Source organism: Uranotaenia lowii, chromosome 3, assembly GCF_029784155.1.
Source record: "Uranotaenia lowii strain MFRU-FL chromosome 3, ASM2978415v1, whole genome shotgun sequence".
NCBI lineage: Eukaryota > Metazoa > Arthropoda > Insecta > Diptera > Culicidae > Uranotaenia > Uranotaenia lowii.
The window spans coordinates 55,193,715-55,211,214 of NC_073693.1; the positions used below are offsets into that span (position 1 = coordinate 55,193,715).

The 17,500-nt window shown below is 38.3% G+C and overlaps 1 protein-coding gene across 1 annotated transcript; it reads left to right on the plus strand.

The window, feature by feature from the left end:
• The first annotated feature begins 12,698 nt into the window (after positions 1–12,698).
• On the plus strand, positions 12,699–16,812 carry LOC129752199 (uncharacterized protein K02A2.6-like). The gene is made up of 2 exons (XM_055747988.1): positions 12,699–13,422; positions 13,505–16,812. The coding sequence occupies exons 1-2, from the start codon at positions 12,699–12,701 to the stop codon at positions 16,810–16,812; spliced, it is 4,032 nt and encodes a 1,343-aa protein (XP_055603963.1).
• The last annotated feature ends 688 nt before the right edge of the window (positions 16,813–17,500 follow it).

A 17,500-nucleotide genomic window follows, 5' to 3' on the forward strand; every position in this document is an offset into this window, starting at 1 on the left:
TCTTGTTTTCGTACGAATCTGTACGAATGTGATACGTTTGATTCTGGTGTTGCCTGATTAACTTCGAATTGTTGAGGCAGCCCTGAGGTGTGAAAATGACAGTTTTAGATAAGTTGTGATAGAAATTTGTTAATTTGAAGAACAGAAAACCAGATCAGCAATCGCCGGGGAAGATTCCGATGACAATTCCATCGCCAGCAGCAGCAACGAACGCCTCCCGATATCAAAGCTTTGCCGTAAATGATGTGTCTCCAAAAAAGTGTCCTCAAAGTCAGAGGATAGTGAGAATGCCCAAGTAACCATAAGTACTAAAGCTTTGCATTTTGCTAGCTTTACACCAGCATTCAAGTGCTAAATTACACTATATCAGCACATCAAGTGCAAGTTTGCTCTACAACAGTCCTTCGAGTGCTATGCTGCATCATATTCGATTTATACCACTCTTTCAAAATGCAACTAGCATTTTATCAGCTTTGTACAAGGCTTTTGAAATGCAACATAGCTCTAAATCAGAATAAAAAATGCTATATTTTCTAAGCATTAAATTGGCATCACACATGCTTGCTTTAATGCTTTTTTGCACAATGTAAGCACTACAATGGCATGAGGCCAAAGCACATTCGCATTGTTTGATGCTGAATTTATGCAAATTCAGGGCACCGGTTGCTAGAAATTTGATTCGCGAGATTTAGCGCGGACCTGATAGGTTCACAGGCAGAGTCAATGTCATATGTCAGAGCCATAGATGTCATGAGTTCGATTCCAGGTCATCTTCACCCGAAAAATAAAAAAAAAACATGTAAAAAATGCAACCCGAGAAATCCCCTCAATATACCTAAGCGAAAATCAACATAAGCAAAATTTCATTATCATGGCAGAAAAATGGAGCCAAACAAAAATCTAATTTTTTTTACCCGCATGGTTTGTACCTCATTTGAACGCCATTTACATTTTTCCAGCATTTTGCCCGCCAACGCTATAGACTCAACTTAGCACAGCACAGTGCTTTTATAGGGTTATACCAGTTTCTGCATTAAAGCCGCAGTTAATTTCGCCAAACTTGGCTCACATGGCTAATATGATACACAGAATCAAGCTCTATAGCTGACGTTAGAGCAGAATTGCTGGTTGTTTTTAGTGCTTGTGGTTACTTGAGTGATGCCACCGCGATTGCTTCTGCTGCAGTAAAGTTCCCCAACCGGAAGGGAAGACGGTGGCGAGTCTCAAATAAAAATTTCATTATTTTGAATGGAAAATTGACTTATTTCTACTTTTTTTTTAAACCGGAATGCTAATAGAAGCCACATAAATTTTATTGTTTTGAATCACAATCGTTCTTAACTCTCATACGCCTTTTGTTCGCACTTTCAGACTTCCGTTTGTTTGCCGGTGGTAGAAACATAATCGGTCGAACAAATTTAACCAACGAAAGTTTTCTCAATATTTTCCATAACATCAACCTGTACCGATAATGTTTGTATGATCAAATTATATTTTTCTTTTCTTTCTTATTTCATCAGATTTAACGATTTCCCCTACTTCAATAACAAATATTTGGGGTTAAAGGGCACCTTTTGCTTTAAACGCCTTCCGTTCGCAGCATTAGACTTGCGTCTGTTAGGCGGTAAAAAAAATATGTTCGATCGAAAACCAGAATGCTTTGTTTCGTTCGTACGATCTATATTCGAAAAATCGAACTCTTCTCATTCGTTCGAACGAAAACGAGAGTAGAAAGTTGCCTTACTTCCGAACGTTCGATCGAAATCGAGAATAAGGTTGTAAGATAATTGATCAATCCTTAGAGCTTATTTTTCGGTACTTGAAAATTATAATTTTTCGTCACTTGAGAACCAAGTTGTTTTTTATAAACATTTCTGTAAAGTGTGATGTGAGTGTCAACGTTTATGATTTGACAGTATATGATTCCTCCCTAGTAAACAATAACAATAAAAAAAATCAGAATACATAGAATTTCGATCTTATAAACAAAATATCTGTATGAATCGGTGGAAAGTGTCATTTTTGTAGATCTGTTCATGTTATACTTCTCTTTTCTTTGTTCATAAGGCAATAGGCTTAGTCGATTCGGTGTCTTTTATGAATTTCTCAAACCTTTGGGTCTTCAAAGCTTCGTTTTTGGTTCAAAACTCATCCATGATTTTTTTGCAGAATTTTTAAGTAACGTTTACATGAGGTAATTTATGTTTGTATGGAAAAAATTGAAAAATAATGTTTATTTTCGTTTTCTTCTGTGGAATTTTTCGCTGACCAACTTTGTCCAATACTGTAGCTTTGTATTATAGGCAAAAAAAATTAGCTGTTGGAAAGGGGCATCTATGTCTTTTGGAATTGCAAATTAATCAATTCAACTGACATCATTGCTTGTGCCTATTTAAATTTTTCATAAAAAGTAGTCACGCAATGCATTGCTTGAAAAAAGCAGTGATGTTGAAATGATTAATTTCCATTACCAAAAGAAATACCCCTATTCAACAGCTAATAACTTTGCGGTCATCGACAAAATTGTTCAGAGCAAAATTTCCTTCAATAAATTGATACAAAATTCATTAGCAGAATCGATTTCCAAGAAGAAACAAAAATGGTAATGATTTTTCAAAACGAAATACTCTATTTAACCATACAAACACAAAAGTTAAAATTTACTCATATAAACGTTGCTTAAAATTTTTGCTAAAAGTCATGGATGAGTTTTAAATTAAAACGAAGCTTTTATGATCCAGGGTTTTGTGGTAGATATGTCCTGACAAATGAATAATGTTAAAAAAAATAAATTATATAACGGATTAGTTTCTTCTAATAACCGTGTGTATGTCTGAGGTGTATTACTGTTAAAATAATGATAATGTGGTTTGTGTTTTGTTAGGTGTAAAAATATTTGAAAATTAAAATGCATTAAAAAAAATACTATACATGATTACAAAGATTAAAGCGTGTATTTCTAATGAATGAAACAGATAATCATGAGTGACACAAAAAAAAAGAGACGAATGAGTGAATGAGTGGTCAAGAGAAAACTGACGGAGGAGATTGGTGAATGAATTTGTGGTTGTCATTCTGTAATCCAAATTTGAGGAAGATGGTGCGTTTTTCCTGTCGCGATTTGAAATTGTGTGTATAGTGTAATAAAAGCCAAAATTAAAAAGAAAAGGGATTTAATTGGTAAGGTTACCACAGGTTTGAGAAATTAAAAAATGACCTCTAATCGACTCGGTTCAACAGGACCCTTAATGTTAACTTTTATTGGATAAAAACTTTTTTTAATTTAGTGTAACAAAGTGACAGATTTGTAATCCAAAAACAAAATGACATTGCCGATAAGCAAAGCCACTTAAAAAATTGATACACTTGAAAAATTAGAATAAACAAACAAGCATGCATGCATAGACATTTTGATTTCAACTATAGAAATGCTGTGACCATTCTTTCCCAAATCGATCGGAGACATTGTGTGAAAATCTGTATGTACATACGAAAAAAAAATCCAACATTCCGCACAGAAGCGGCAAATGTGGCGGAAAAAAACAACGAAATCTATATGAGATCTCAAGCCAGGCGGATCTTTTGTCGGAACGAAGAACAAAGCACCGGAATCTTGGGATCGATTTTTATGATCCATCGACCGTAATAACAGTAGGTCGATGACAGCCTTTATGGTACTTTGAATGGTTTCCATTCTACTAATTTTTGTGTCTGGCTGGAATGTAAGCAATGGTGGTGTAAAAACCTGATGAGCTGTTTCTACCTAAAAAACCCAAATAAAAATAAATTAATAGCTTTAATGAAATTATCAACACATGGCTCGACTTTCGCTACAAATTGCGACGATAACAAATAACCAATAGGAAAAAGAGCCAAAACGTCAGTAATAGCCATCAATCCGCCGGAAAGCCATAATTTTTTGAAGACGGACTCCACAAAAAAAGAGAAGAAATTAAAACAACACTAAAGTGTCAATCAAAATAAACGACATTTGTTTACTCTAAGCGTCAGTAAAAACGAATAAAAATGGCACATCGTCGTTGAACGAGTGGCAGTCAGTATAGTGGTCCATCACTGCTGGCTGGGCGGGTTTTAATACTTTTTTTAGAGCTCGGTTGATGAAGGTGGCAACAGAGAATGAATACTTTTTCCCTCGACCAACCAAAGTTTAGGCTGACCGCCACGCTCGCCCGTTTGGTTTTGTGGGGTGGAGAGGAAAACTGGATCGTTTTGAAGCATTTATTTCGAGACTCTTCATACCCTTTTCTTCTCTGCAGCACGAGTTGTCAGAATACGGGAGATCTAAATTCACTCAAACTAAGCTTGGCACGATAGTGTTGCCTTCTTGAAACTGCTGGTCGTTTTTCGTTGAATCGCCATTTGAGATACATTTCGGATAAATTTGGCTATCAAAACCACCTCAAGTTTGTGTTTTGTTCGGTCTTTTTCGGAAATTTGATAGTCGGACTTTAGATATATGTCGTAGTTGGGAGGATGTGAGTGACCACATCAACCACATATTTAATCCAGATTAATATAGTTTTTTTTTTATTATTTTTATAAATTTTTGTTATGACTAAGATTTATAATTTTTTTCAGTTGGATATTTTTAGACTTGGTACAGTGAAAACCCGATTTTATCACCCCCATGATGAATTTTAGAGTGATAAATCGGGGAGAGTGATAAAATCAGGAGATTTTGAAAAAAATGATTTTAGTCCGTCATAATCAAATAAATTACTACAAAAAACGTATAGTATCCCAATAAAACAGTGTAGAGGTTTTGTAGAAGATATTCCTTTTTTGACATATTACTAGTTATAGGTCATTTTCACATCAAAACATCATACAATATTGGTTTTACGCATCTTTAAACGTCTTGTTTCGACCGGTGTTATCAGAAAAATTAAATAATCTTTAATGGTTCAAATCCTAATGATCTAATTATTTCTTTTGGTTATAATTTACTGAAGATAAGATTCAAAGCTTTCGTTCGAATCAAAATAAAAAAAAATTAATGTGCCTGTCACATATTTCGCCTCTAAAAATGCCTGGATGACTCGAATGATTTTCCAAAACTGGTTCCTCTAGGACTACATACCAGCAGTACGCAAATTTTCAGCCGAAATGTCTATTCCTCCTGAAGCTGTGTTGTTACTGGATAATTGCTCAGCACTTCATATGAATGATGAGCTAAAAAGCGATGATGGTTTGATAACTGTTTTTTATGCCTCCAAATGTGACTGCAGTGATTCAACAAAAGGACCAGAATGTTATTCAGAACTGTAAACTAAAATATCGCCAAAAACTTTTGCTACATGTCATGGCTCGCGAAATCGATATCGGTCAAAGCTTGAAGAGCGTAACGTTGAGGGATTTATGTTTCTGGATGCACGATGCTTGGAGTGAAATAAAGCGTACAGTAATGCAGTAGTCATGGAAGAAAATTGGAATTATTTTAAATAACAAACTCGTTCACGAAGATGGTGTTCCCTTGATTCATTTGATTGATGTAAACAACCGCGATAAAACTATTTTGCCACAGGACCCTGAGGAGAGATATGCAAGTAAAGCTTTTACGGATGAAGAAATTCTGAACATGACGCTGGATGATCAGTCAGCGAGCCCCTCGAATCATTGGAGCCATTAAAAATTTCGGATGTAGCACCAGACTCAGAATCATCGGCATCTACCCCAAATGATTCATGTGAAATTTTAAGAAACATAATTGATGTTGAAACTGTACGTATGTTGGACAACATAGTTGATTGGGCTGATGCTCCAGATCTCTTTATAGATGATGATTCCCGATAGATGATGATGATGATCTACTTGCAACGTATCAGAGAGATTGTTTTGAAGAAAGCGCAGCTTTAAGATTACTTGAATATGTTCTATTATACCATTATATTTAGTTATAATTGTATTCAACAACATTGATTAACAAAAAACCTGTTACTTGACTTTTTTGCATAAAAATCTTGATACGTCCCTGACCAATCATCTTCACTTTCAATATCGATGTAATCATCCATCAGTTTTTTCCCTTCAGAATGATTTCAACCTCAAGATGTTCAACGAAAATGAAAAAAGGCGATATTTGGTATTTTTGCGTTGAATAAAAAATGATTACAAAATCGGGTGAAAAAATGAGACAAAATCGGGGGTAGATAAAATCGAGGGCAGACAAAATCGGTGTGTGACAAAATCGGGGTTTCACTGTATATGTACATATGTCACTCATACATAGGCTTGCCAGATTACTCGGATTTACTCGGACTTGCCTTGATACTTGATACAAAATTTGGAAATTATCCCGTCCCGGTAAACTATGACTTAAACTCCGCTGATGCGTCTCGATAAAAAAAAATGCTAAAAGAGTTGTAAGTTGTTGGTAAGTGGTTAATTTGCTTGGTTTGATTGTTGCAATCACTGGTCGACAATTCTTTCTTGATTTTTGTTGAATTATAGTTGGGTATTCACCAAATTTGCAAGGATATTGTCCGGATTTTGGGTTGAATTCTGGTAACCTTAAAGGTCGTCAAATTGCCCGGTTTTATGCGGGTTTAAAACACAACTTGAGGAAAGTCCGATCCGGGCCGGTAGCCCGGATTTCATTGAAAAATGCCCGGATTTTGACCGGATTTGTTTAATTTTTCTCCAAATTAAATAAAAAAAATAGTTGATACAATTTTTTATTTATGCGTCCAAAATGAAATTTTTTGAGCAAGTTTTATAAAAATCGGCATGAAAGGTTTTTTCTTAGCTTAAAATACGATTCAAAATCTGCTGTTGAATTTTGATAAAAAAAATTCTCCTACACGCAAAATAATCTGCACGTAGTGGATACGTGCTAAACTATATAATTTTTATCCAATTGATTTTCACGTAGATGCTACGAAACCAATAAATTAACGTGTCCCTGTAAGAATTCGTTTTTCATGGGACTCACCTACAATTTACGTGAATTTTTAGTGATTTCAACGCAGTGTGCTTTTGAAAGCTACGGGGAATGTTTTTATGATCGGAATGAAATGTAGCTCGATTTGTATTTTTGTTGTTGTTTATAATGATTAAAATAAAATAAAATTTCATTGGGAACAAATTTTATTTTCACAATATTATGCCCTTACACTACACTTTAACTACAATGAAAACACTTCAATTCCCGCAGTTCCAGCAACGCAGGGCGGTTTTTGGAATTCTGAAAAAAATGGAAAAGTATTCAGAAATGAAAAATGAATGATTTAACTAAAATATGATTTTACTTGGCCTAACTATTTTCGATTATCGGAACGATGTTTTGTAATTGATTTTTATAGCCGAATTATTTTTATTATTTTAAGAGGAGAAATCACCGTGAATTTGTTTTATGAAATGAATTTGCGGCTGCCTTCTCTATTGCCTTCTCTATTGGGTACTACTTCTTCAATACAGTTAATTGATGCGGGACAAAGAATTTAGCATGTGGTCAAGCTTCTATTTCAAATGCTCTTCGCTCTTTTCACCACCTTAGAATTTTCTTCTGTTCTTCTATCCGTCTTTCATTTCAACTCTTTAACCCTCACCGATAAAGCCGCAAATTCATTTCATAAAACAAATTCACGGTGATTTCTCCTCTTAAAATAATAAAAATAATTCGGCTATAAAAATCAATTACAAAACATCGTTCCGATAATCGAAAATAGTTAGGCCAAGATTTCTGACCGTTGACCGTATGCGACAACTCAATATGATTTTACCTTGTCCGTTGATGCGTATATCGTATCCTTTGTTCTGTGTTCCGGAATGTCGTGCCAAAGAACTGTAACCAGCTACAGTTCCGGAAGGGCACTTGCATCCAGATCCATTTCTTGTTATCAAAAAGGTGGAAACAAAAATCAATTTATTATACTTAAGAATAATAAAAAAAATCAAAGACACTTACCAAAAAGACAAAGCTAAATTCAATGATGCTTGTCAATGCAGTTCCTCTTCCAGGGACACACAAATTTTCACATTAGCTGACGGACAATTATCTTTTCTAATAAGAATTTACAGCCACACGCTTGAGACAAATGCATATTGAAGGAGCAGGCCACGACAGGTTGGCAGCCCACGTGTTTTTTTTTCTCTTCGTCGGTGAAAATTTGCCGGCCGATATTCCGCACAATGATAGTCACTGGTGATTATGTCTTGCTCGGGGGAAGGAATATACCGATCCTCAAGCATTACAACAGTGCGAGAAATTATAAGGAGCTGACTAGAAAAAACAAATCTACAGAAATGCACTTTCCGGAACAGGTAAGTTGTTAATTTGCTTGGTTTGATTGTTGCAGTCACTGGTCGACAATCTGTTTTTATAGAACACATCTGATCAGCATACCTAGTTTTCTTCCCTCTGAATGCTCCCCACCTGGAAGGATAAGGTCGTTATCACTTTTAAAAACTTAATCCCAATTAAAAGTATAAAACTTCCTTAAAGGTTTTCTAACTGCAACAGCTTAGTGCAGAAAAATTCGTAAACAGGGCATATAGTCTTAGTTACTGACCCTTACCCCCGAACGACTGAGCTGAAGGGCTGAAGCTGTTCAAGTAAAAAGAAGAAGAAGAAGAAGAAAAATTCCAACCTGCTTGTTTACGGTTCCAGTTGTGAATGTCAAGATTTCATGGCTACCTTCAATGGTTAAATCTAAAGGGTGATACGGTCATAATTTGGTCAATATCAACTTGACGTATTTCTTTCAATTTTGCATTTAAAAAACCTGAACACCCCTCATTTTAAAGGTGTGTGTGTAGAATGTTGCTCCTATTTTGATTTTAAAATTCAGTCTTCAGTTGTCAAAATGCCGTCCAAGGAAAAAGAGAAGCGTATCAAAATTTTGCTCGCGCATCGCGAAAATACAAGCTACTCGCATGCAAAGCTGGCAAATTCGCTAAAAGTTGCCAAATCAACCGTTACAAATGTAATTAAAGTGTTTGGAAAACGTTTGTCGACAGCCAGGAAGTCTCGATCGGGGGGAAATGGAAAACCGGAAGCCGCTGAGACGACAAAGAGAGTTGCCGGTAGTTTCAAGCGAAGCCCTAACCTCTCTCCGAGATGCCGCAAATAAGCTGGGTGTATCGTCTACATCCGTACATCGAGCCAAAAAACGAGCCGGACTATCGACTTACAAGAAGGTAGTGATTCCAAATCGCGATGAAAAACAAAATACGACGGCCAAAGCGCGATCCGAAGGCTGTACAAGACTATGCTGACGAAGTTTGACTGCGTGGTAATAGACGATGAAACCTACGTCAAAGCCGACTACAAGCAGCTTCCGGGACAGGCGTTTTATACGGCAAAAGGAAGGGGAAAGGTAGCAGATATTTTCAAGCACTTGAAACTGTCTAAGTTCGCGAAGAAATATCTGGTTTGGCAAGCCATCTGTACCTGTGGCTTGAAAAGCAGCATTTTCATAGCTTCCGGAACTGTCAACCAAGAAATTTACGTGAAAGAGTGTTTGAATAAACGTCTGCTGCCTTTCCTGAAGAAACACGGTTGTTCCGTACTGTTTTGGCTGGATTTGGCATCTTGCCATTACGGTAAAAAGGCCATGAAGTGGTACGCCGCCAACAACGTGCAGGTGGTTCCCAAGGACAAGAACCCTCCCAACACGCCAGAGCTCCGCCCAATTGAGAAATACTGGGCATTTGTCAAGCGGAACCTGAAGAAGACCAAAAAAACGAGCAACAGTTCAAGTCAAACTGGCTTTCTGCGGCGAAGAAGGTGGACAAGGTGGCTGTACAAAATCTGATGGCAGGGGTTAAGCGTGAGGCACGGCAATTCGGATTTGGAAAAGCGGAAGCCTAACTGAATGTTTTCCTGAATTTTATACTAATTAAACTTGAAAAAGAAATTTAATTTGATTTTTTAAATAAACATTTCACCGATTTACACGCGTTTTCCCTTGACCAAATTTTGACCGTATCACCCTTTAATGTTCAATATCTATGAGTCCAATTTTAACCAGCAAAAATTAGTATAAGTGAACCATGCCAATTCTTGAAAATCGATTTCCTATTCGCTGTCACAGAGCGATTTTATTTCAATTGCAAATTGACAAGTTTATTCAAAACAGATTATGCAACGAGCTTTAAAACATAAAAATACGTTGGGGAGATCACTAAGTACGTTTATTAATATGGCGGAGTACGCCAATAATTCATTTCACTTCGTGATTTCAAAATCAAATATCTCAAAAAATAGTTTTAACAGTGAAAAATTTGTGATAGAAGATAGTTACTCAAGTTTATCGTGTGAAGTAGCGAATTAAAATGGCAAGTGATTTTTCGGCTCTAAAACATGAATTCATGAATTAAGACTAATCGCAGGGATACGAGGAGGGGTGTCCTTTGCCAATTTTATTATTTAATCAAACTTTTTGTTTTTGAAATTTAGTAAGCAATCCCAAAAAATATTGATTTTAAAAAAAGACATACACCGTCTTAACCAATCAGCTCGCATCTGAAAGCATATGCTAAAAATTCAACAGTATTGAAATGTGTTAATTCTTGTTCCGGTTTAAGTATCCCTCTGTACATTGCCAATATAAGATGGTATGTATTGTGTACTCCGATGTACAGCGTAATTGAAAAATTATCTCTATATTCCAGAAGAGCAGAATAAGCTTAAAATTATTTGAATAAAATCTGTTTCACAGGCAGAAAATTCGTCAACATCAATTGGCCAAAAACCAGCCCGTACCGATAAAGGGATTTCGGGGTTTCCCACCATCATTGAATCCGGCCTAGGTCATTTGCATAAGAATTTGCATTCCGTGGATTTGTGACGAGCGTCGCGGTTGGAGAGATAGATAGCGCACCAAGCAGATGCTGCACCTCGAATGTTTGGTTGGTGTCGGATAAAAAGGGCTACCCAGTTGAACAGATTGTTGTGTTGTGACATTTTAATGATTCGTGGTTTAACTTGCTTAAGACCAGAGTCAAAAAAAAGTCATTTGGGTATGAATGATTTTGTCCAATAAATCCAATCACTTTACGACTCCGCTGTGTTCGGTGTTTTTCTTCCAAGTCACAACGACGATAATCCACTTTAAAGATTGTAATGGAAAAGCAACGGCGGCGGCGCGACGGAAGCCAAATCGTTTTCAAATTCTCTCACATCCACGACACGACCCATAAACCTTATTTACATCGCAACTGTCATCATTAGATTTAATGACAGTTGAAAATACGTGGGGCTCTGCTGCGGTGGGGTTTTTTTTTTCGTTCATCATCGGAACCCATTCATTCGTGTGGGGTTTATGTGGTGTCGCGGGAAGAGCATCAATTATTTATTTCCCACTAAAAACTTGTTTTTTTTGGTGGAAAATGAATTGCTACAAACATTGTTAGTAATGTGACGGGTGATGTTGTTCGGGCACTATGTGGTTTATGTATAGGAGATAAACCATATAGGTTCGAATGACTTTCTTCACATTTCGAAACAGGATGGAGGTGCAAGCTCGTCTTTTAAAAATTCTGAGCACTCATAAATTTGGAGCATCGATGTGCACGATGCATAAGATAAATTCAATTTTTCAGTAACCACTCCGTAGCTATGCAAATGTATGCAAATATGAAATAACTCTAGTTTACAACCTTCCAAAAAAAAAAACTCCTCATTTTCATTGCACAAGGCAACAAAGTTCACATTTTTCTGAGGTGCAAATAATTTGAGAACTGATTTTGATTAATTTGGAGGAACTGAGTCTAAATGTGCTTTTTTTTTTCTTTCAGCATTTGTTTCTGCGATAGCTTTTGAAAATAAGTTAAACTTTATTTAGAAATTTGTATATTTTTTTAGTACAACTGTAGAATTGAAAAAGTTTTTGTGATGTTTTATCTTAAGGAGTGTATTCGAAAAAATGTTTTGTTTTGTTAATAAATTTTGAATACATGGATGGAAATTGCTAAAAAAATTCACTGAAGCTACCAATTAAATTAATGAGTACGTGTGAAAAATTTGGTGACAATTTGTTGAGTGCCTTTAGAGATAGCGTCCAATCCAGAAGCGCATCGACAATTTTTTTGAGTACGGTCGAGAAAAATCCAGGAAAGTCCCAGTGGGAGACCCAAAAATAGCTGGAAATCAACTATTCGACCAAAATTCATGTGGTAAATCGTTGAAGGAGCCCAAGAGGATCTAACAGTGAGCTAAAATTTAAATAAAAGTGAAGATGATTGGTTCCATGAGGTTAAGGAATGTGAGGGGTTTTATCAAGGGCAATTCGATAATTTGTATAATGGAAGTGATAAAAAAGATACATTTTTCTGACTTGTACGTCTTGCTGACTGATAAACAGGTCTGAAAAACTTCTACAAGGTAAAAAACCTGCCCACTGGTAAGATAAACAAAATACGGTGGTTAAATCGAGCACAAAATATTTGGACCGCTAGCTAGGAGGAATTTCGAAAAATAATGTAAGCGAGATAAAAACGAACTTGTCATATATCCACACATACAAAATACAACATTCACACCACCTGATGTATACACTACACATTGACGACTTTGGGCTCTAGCTTTCCCTCCATTATACTTGATTGTCACTACGATAATAGTTACGGAACAGAAAACACGTGCGAATTATAAGTTCTCGATAAGTTAGAAATACCGACTTCATTCGTGAGTTTCCGAAATTCCCTCCCGGTCATAATAGTTTCTGGCGACGAGGATGACTGAAAAGTCTACGAGTTCCGGTAGTTCGAGCGGTAAAAGTTCGCGAAACCCTAAAAGTGAAATCGCGGGCAATACCGAAGACGACGGAGTTTCGATCGCAGTACATTCCACGTTTACAATCGAACCTTTTGACCGCCATAAAATGAAATGGTCACGCTGGGTAGAAAGATTCGAAGGTGCTTTGCAGCTTTTTGGTGTCCGGGAGCAGACGAAACTCCCCATGTTGCTACACTACATGGGCGCGGAAACGTACGACGTAGTTTCCGATAAGTTGGCACCTGCTAAGCCTAAGGACCAGGCATACGCCGCCATTGTTAAAATACTTGAAGAACACTTTAACCCCGAGCCGCTGGAAATAGTGGAATGTGTAAATTTCTTGTTTCGGAGGCAATGTGCTGAAAGAGAAGACGAAACAATAAATGAGTTTCTAGTAGCCCTCCGAAAATTAGCCATGACGTGTAATTTTGGTGATTATTTGAATAACGCACTCCGAAACCAGCTAGTAATCGGATTAAAAAGTGATGCTATACGTGCGCGTCTCCTAGAAGTTCGAGGCCTAACGCTAGAAAAGGCTCGAGATATTGCTGTGTCGATGGAATTGTCGGTAAAAGGGGGTTACGAAATCCGATCACTCCAGTGCAAATCGGAAGTGAGCTTGGTAGAGCATCAATATGCGAAAAGTGCCAGTGCTAGATCAAGAATCGCCAAACCTGGAACAAGTACGTCGGACATGAAGAGAAATGGCTGTTACCGCTGCGGAAATGCGCAGCATTATGCTGATAAATGCCCTTACTTGAATAGCTTCTGTCGGCATTGTGGTCGTCGCGGCCATTTGCAGAAAGTGTGCTTACAAAAAAAACGCGAACAAAAGTGACACCAACCAATTGGAGGAGAGCAGAAGAGAGAACGCGAGAGAAGATGTACAAGCAGAAGAAATATGTGGGGTTTACAGTGCTGCCGATTTCCGGTGTAAAGTCGGCAAATTCTGGCTACATCTGTCAATTGACGGAGTAAAAACGGAATTCGAAATTGACAGCGGCTCTCCGGTGAGCATCATTAGTGTTCACGATCAACAACAGCTGTTTCCCACAATGCGTTTGCAGCAACCCGATCTCGAGCTAGTGAGCTACAGTGGAAATGCGATCGAACTGTGTGGTATGAGTGCCGTTCGCGTAGAATACGAGAATAAAAAACACGATTTGCTGTTGTACATTGCGAAGAATCGAAAACATCCGCTGTTGGGCCGCAGCTGGATGAAAGTGTTGAAACTAAAGCTAGAAAAGTTCTACGATTGTGTGGGTGCAATTTCGGAGACGGGACACACATCCAAAAATGCAACAGATGCTGTAAAAGTGTTGATAACACGGTATGCAAATATTTTCGAGAAGTCAATGGGCAAAATTACGGGCCTTTTGGCGAAATTGAAGTTGAAACCAAATACGCAACCGGTGTACATAAAAGCCCGACCAATACCATTTTCCATAAAAAGTGCAGTTGAAGAGGAAATAAAAAAATTAGTGGAAGCGGGCGTTCTGATTAAAGTAAATCATAGTGAGTGGGCCACACCAGTGGTCCCAGTGAAAAAGTTGAACAACAAAGTGAGATTGTGTGGGGATTACAAGCTGTCGGTAAACCCAAGCATCCTGGTGGATGACCATCCCTTGCCTACCGTCGAAGAGTTGTTCGCAAATGTTGCTGGGGGAGATAAGTTCTCTAAAATAGATCTTTCCCAAGCATATTTGCAGCTTGAAGTAGAGCCGAAGGACCAGGAGATCCTTACTTTAAGCACGCATTTGGGGTTGTACCAACCGACAAGAATGATGTATGGTATCAGTTCGGCACCAGCAATTTGGCAGCGGCTGATTGAAGAAGTGCTGAATGGGATTGAAGGAGTCACTGTGTTCATCGATGACATTCGTGTTACGGGGCCAAATGATGAAATGCATCTGCGACGTCTGGAAGAAGTGTTTAGACGATTAAGTGAATACAATATGCGAGTGAACCTTGAAAAGTGCCAGTTTTTTGCAAACCGCATAGAATACTGCGGCTACATGATAGATCGTGATGGTATACATAAAGTGCAGAAGAAAATAGACGCTGTCCAGAACATGCCTGTGCCACAGAATAAAGACCAAGTGCGCTCATTTGTGGGACTAGTAAATTACTATGGACGATTTTTCCCACATCTGAGCACCACGATCTATCCGCTGAACTGTCTATTGCGCAACGATGTACATTTTCAATGGACCAAAAAGTGTGAAGAAGCGTTTCGAAAAGTGAAAGAAGAGATGCAGTCAGATCGGTTTTTGGTACATTATAATCCTGGATTGCCGTTGGTACTTGCTACGGATGCATCACCCTACGGAGTCGGTGCCGTTTTAAGCCATATCTTTCCCGATGGTACAGAGCGGCCGATTCAATACGCATCACAGACTTTAAACGAAACGCAGAGGAGGTACAAGCAGGTTGACCGCGAAGCATATGCTATCGTTTTTGGAATACGTAAGTTCTACCAATATCTCTACGGGAGCAAATTTGTACTGATTACCGACAACCAGCCGTTGAAGCAGATTTTTTCGGAAACCAAAGGGTTGCCTACTATGTCTGCTTTGAGGATGCAACATTACGCTACCTTCTTGCAATCTTTTAATTACTCTATAAAATTTCGTCCAACTAAAGATCACTGCAATGCTGACGCTTTTTCGAGATTGCCTGTCAGTACAAAGGCTCCAGATAACGTCGTCGAGGAGGTAGATCTGGTGGAAGTGGACATAATCGAAACACTTCCGCTAACGGTTGACGATCTTTGTAAAGCGACTGCAAAAGATGGTTCCGTCAAAGTGCTTATACAAGGATTGAAGAACGGTAAAATAGTAGAAGCTAAAGACAGGTTCGGGATTTCCCAAGAAGAATTCAACCTACAGCAAGGATGCATTATGCGAGGAATTCGTGTATACATACCGTCTAGTTTGAGAGAACAGGTTCTCTCGGAACTACATTCAACACATTTTGGGAGTACTCGATTGAAGACGCTCGCGAGGGGATACGTCTGGTGGGAGCGCATTGATAAGGACATCGAAGACATGGTACGAAATTGTGCATCGTGTCAACTTACTCGCCCCGATCCCGTTAAAGCGCCGTTGCATTGTTGGGAGCAACCTAATCAACCGTTTGAAAGGGTACACGTCGACTTCGCAGGGCCTTTCCTTGGCAGTTACTTTATAGTGTTCGTGGACGCGTTCACAAAATGGCCTGAGGTCAAAATATTGCGTGACATAACAACAAATACAACCATTCACGCCTGTAGAGAGTTTTTTGCGACTTTTGGAATACCGTCTGTACTAGTCAGTGATCACGGAGTACAATTTAAGTCAGCCGATTTTCAGAGTTTTCTGAAACTTAACGGTATCTTTCATAAGATGGGAGCCCCGTACCATCCAGCGACAAATGGCCAGGCTGAACGCTTCATTCAAACCCTGAAAGGGAAAATGAAAGCGCTAAATTGCGACAAATCTAGAATGCACACGGAACTTTGTCAAATTCTGCTGAGCTACAGGAAAACCATACACCCTGCAACAGGAAAATCGCCGTCCATGATGGTCTTCAATCGTCAAATACGTTCAAGGTTAGATTTGATGATACCTGATCCTAAGGCAAAAACCAACGATCCAGAAATCAAGATACGATCAATTCCTGAAGGGGCGAGAGTTGCTGCTCGTGACTATTTGGATCGAACCAAATGGAAGTACGGTCACGTTATTGAAAAACTGGGCAAACTTCATTACAACGTACAACTGGACGACAACAGAACCTGGAAACGACATATTGACCAACTGCGAGAAGTTGGAGCAAACTTAGGAAAGCCGGCTCAAACATCTCAAGAGTTTCCGGAGCATTTCGATCCGATTCCTACAAAAACAGCTTCGGAAAGAAATGACGCCGTAGAAGAGCCAAGGGTTGAGTTATCGACGGAAAACCTTTCGACTACCGCTTCGGGTGATATTCAGGAGCCGTCCAATGCAGTCACTATGGACTCCCCTGCTATCGACCAACCATTACTCAGGAGATCCACTCGGATTGGTCAACAACTCCAAAGGCTTAACCTGTAGGTACACAATATCTAAGGGGGGAAGAGCTGTCATATATCCACACATACAAAATACAACATTCACACCACCTGATGTATACACTACACATTGACGACTTTGGGCTCTAGCTTTCCCTCCATTATACTTGATTGTCACTACGATAATAGTTACGGAACAGAAAACACGTGCGAATTATAAGTTCTCGATAAGTTAGAAATACCGACTTCATTCGTGAGTTTCCGAAATTCCCTCCCGGTCATAATAGAACTATTTAGCAAGCATCTGGCAGGTTTGTAGTCAAAAACTTTCCGTTGACAAGTCCGCCTGGATGTTTCAGAGATAATCAAGGATAAAAAAATATGAAAAATTTGATGTCTCGTATTTGAAGAGACTGATGATCTATTGAAGCTGTAATTCAGTCGGTGTTTCATAACAATTGACACAATGAATAGCTAAATACCTATACAAAGAAGACTTCCTTAAAATGCAACCGATATTTTTGCATAGCACTCAAATATGTCCACAAAGATTATTTGTTTAAAACTTATTCATAATGACATGTACCCTTTGTTGGTTCAAACCATGTTACATTTGTAACGTATGTTTGTTTGCGTAGTCCGTCAAATCCGTATTGCTGTACGGGTGCGAAACCTGGTGCACATATGCGGTAAAGACGCGAAAACTGCAAGTATTTGTAAATCGCTGCCTG